Source organism: Haliaeetus leucocephalus, unplaced genomic scaffold, assembly GCF_000737465.1.
Source record: "Haliaeetus leucocephalus isolate CR32 unplaced genomic scaffold, Haliaeetus_leucocephalus-4.0 Scaffold13, whole genome shotgun sequence".
Taxonomy (NCBI): domain Eukaryota; kingdom Metazoa; phylum Chordata; class Aves; order Accipitriformes; family Accipitridae; genus Haliaeetus; species Haliaeetus leucocephalus.
In genome coordinates, this window is record NW_010972449.1 from 2,325,552 (window position 1) to 2,328,527 (window position 2,976).

General features: G+C 49.8%; 2 protein-coding genes and 1 long non-coding RNA gene across 4 annotated transcripts in view; 2 read left to right on the forward strand and 1 right to left on the reverse strand.

Annotated features, from left to right (window-relative positions):
• Positions 1–2,976, reverse strand: part of COQ5 (coenzyme Q5 homolog, methyltransferase (S. cerevisiae)) — a 13,513-nt gene that overhangs the window by 9,437 nt on the left and 1,100 nt on the right. The gene's annotated exons all lie outside the window — the stretch shown is intronic.
• Positions 7–1,786, forward strand: LOC104836215 (dynein light chain 2, cytoplasmic-like). Its single transcript, XM_010574650.1, has 2 exons — positions 7–126; positions 1,487–1,786. Exons 1-2 carry the CDS (start codon positions 31–33, stop codon positions 1,622–1,624), a joined length of 234 nt encoding a protein of 77 aa, XP_010572952.1. The 5' UTR covers positions 7–30; the 3' UTR covers positions 1,625–1,786.
• Positions 2,648–2,976, forward strand: part of LOC104836207 — a 4,349-nt gene continuing 4,020 nt past the window's right edge. For both annotated transcript variants that reach the window (XR_774814.1, XR_774813.1), the window contains exon 1: positions 2,648–2,707. This is a non-coding gene — a long non-coding RNA (uncharacterized LOC104836207). The remainder of the gene's footprint in view (positions 2,708–2,976) is intronic.

Below are 2,976 nucleotides of genomic sequence, written 5' to 3' on the forward strand. Positions count from 1 at the left end.
GATCGAAAGGCAGTGATCAAGAACGCAGACATGTCTGAAGAGATGCAGCAAGATGCTGTGGAGTGTGCCATTTTGGCCATAGGGGATTATAATGTTGAAAGAGAAACTGTTGCCCTTATAAAGAGTGTAAGTGTTTGATTGTAATATCCTTTTGTTGAATGCTATCCACACCAGAAGTCAAGCAGGGTGGATTTTGCTACACTTTTTGGGAAACCAAGTTCTGTGAACACAAAATACATTAGACTTTTCCTGTGGTCTGGTGTCCCTGTATTCCTTTTCCCACACCTTACATGTACCTTTCCTACTTTTTGTTTTGCAAGACCTTCTATTTTTAATTGGTTTTTCACTATGCCATTGTGTTGTAGAATAGGAGAGCATCTGCTGGCTTTTACCAGCGTAACTGATTAGCTGGTAGAAAATACAGCCCTTTGAAGCCTGCTGTAACTTTCCTTGGGGGCGATGATTTTTTTTTTACCTAGTCCCTGACTTAAGTTGCGTTCAAATTAGTCTTAAGGTTCTGTTCATAGTTCTGTAATAGTTCTGAAACACTGGCTAGCTGGTTCAAAATTTGCAGGGAAAAGTAATTTTCTGCACATCTTCTATATTCACATCCTCCTTTTATGTGCTGAACCATACTAAAATCCCATGTCTTGGATCACTGTTTACCTGGTGTCCACAGAATACCTGCTTTTATCTATGCATGAAGAAGAATAACAGATGCGCAGAAGATCTAGTTCTGATGCTTTGCCATCTCAGGAGAATAAAGAAATCTAAGGGTGCCAGTGGAGGTTAAATATTACACAAATCTGAGTGAAAGACCTGTTTGAAAAGTCATTTAACTAAGTGGTACAATTGCTTCTGTTGGGGAGGTCTTCCTTTCCTGTCACCCTAACAGACATATAAGCAGGTTTATTTTTTCCATTTGTAAGAACATTCTGTTATTGGAGAGCAGAGGGTTTGAGCTCATCATATTTTCCTGCAGGCTTCTGATTGGAACCTAAGAAATTGTGGTGAGGAGAGAATTTATCCAGGGTTGATCAGAAATGCTTGCATGTTCTCATGGAAAGTTCCCTCATTTGAGAGCTATTTGGATATAACAATTTATAATGACTGACTGGAATGTTCTGCTTTTAGTTAGAGCTGTGTATCTTGTTTTTTGAAACGTGGTAGGCTTCCAAGTATGATGGAAGAACATGGATAGTTCAGTGGTATAGTTTGAGAACATGGTATGACTTTAGGGGGGGAATTGCAGTCCCTGGGCTTATTCCTGCTCAGCTAGGAAATGCTGTGGGCTTTTTTTTTGGTGTCTAAGCAGCAGGTGAGGTATAAGAGGTAACACAGTCCTTAAAAGCATATCCTGATTCTTAATTGCCTTTTCAAAAAGTGATACTTGTTAAGAAGAGACACATTAATGACAAAAAAATCTGTAGTCAACTTTTGGGTGAGAACTGTGGTAATACTAAGTTCCTAGTGATCTCTTCTGCAGGAGTTTGAGAAGAAATATAGTCCCACTTGGCACTGCATTGTAGGAAGGAAATTTGGCAGCTATGTGTCTCATGAGACCAAGCACTTCACCTTGTTCCTTGTGCTTGGAGGAAATATTCTTCTGTTTAAAGCTGGTTAGAGCTATGGATCATAGTTCAAAGTTGCTCACGCTTACAGGACTGCACACTTAATGGCAGCAGCTTAGTGCCTTCAGCCTTCCTGAGGAGGCAGACCTTGGTCTTCAGGGGTAATATCAGGGATTTCTCTGGAGTGGCTGGTGTTTTTGTTGTGTTTGGGGGGGGGAAGCCTTGTATTTGTTTTCTTTCCAAAGTCGACTTCTTTGCTAATAAAAGTGGTATGTGTATTCCGTCTTTAAGAGCTTTATGGCTGGTTTCTCTTTTTCCCTAACGTTGCTTGTCCTCCTCATTTCCCTGTGAACAACCACCTTTCAAAGAAACCTCTTCCCGAATCCAGAGTATCTGAATGCTGAGCTACACACGCGAGTAAGTCTGTAACCCAGAGCCGCACAGAGGAGCCCTGTGGTTAGGGGAAGTAGGTAACGAAGAGGAGTTACCGCAAGCCCTTGGCCTGGGTCAAAGGCAGCCCGTTTGTCCGATGGCTAGGACTGCGCTGGTAGATGTGTGGAGCCTTGAAGGTAAGCTCAGTGCCCTGCGTGTGTTTTCAGTAACCAGAGTCCCTGCTGAGAGCAGCTTCCTTATCGAGAAGAGGCTCAGCAGCTGCTTCCCACTTGCAGCAATTTGTGCGGTGGGAGGTAAGGGGGAGCGCTCGGCCAGTAAATCTGGTTTTACAGTAAATCCATCTGCCAGAGTGCGCCGGGGGGCGGGCTCCTTCCTCCTCACTTGCAGTGTCCTCAGTATTACAACAGTTTCAGAACGCGTTCGGGCAGCAGCCGCTCTCCCGCGGTGTCCCCGGTTGCTCACCGCGGGCGGGGGGGGCGGCTCAGCCAGCGCGCCTTCCCCTGGGCGGCTGCGGGCGGGAGGCACGCTGGTCTGAAAGGGAACATCACCCGCAAGCGGGGCCCGGTGCTGGCCAATGAGCGCCCGGGGCGGGCGGTAGCGGTGACCAATGGCTGGCGGGCGGTGCGGAGGGGGCGGGGTTGGGGCGCTCTGAGGTGGCCGCGGCGCGCGCGGGTCGGTTAAACCGGCGGAGCGCGAGGGGAGCTGCTTCCGTGTCCGCCCGGTCCCGCGGCGCCTGCGAAACGGTGAGGGGCGGAGGCGTCGCCGGGTGCGTGAGGGGAGCGTTGTGAGGGCAGCTTTGTGAGGGCAGCTTTGTGAGGGCCGGGTGGGGCCCCGTGAGGCGGCCTTGGGACAGCGCGGCTCCCGGGAGGGGCCGGGTCCCACCCAGGTACCGGGAAGGCTGAGCCTGGGCAGCCAGCGCTGCCGACAGCGGTGCGGTGCGTGTCCCGGCGGCTCCCCCGTGCCCTGGAAGAGCGGCCGCCTCCCCGGGAGCTGCAGGCGGGAGCCTCCCCTG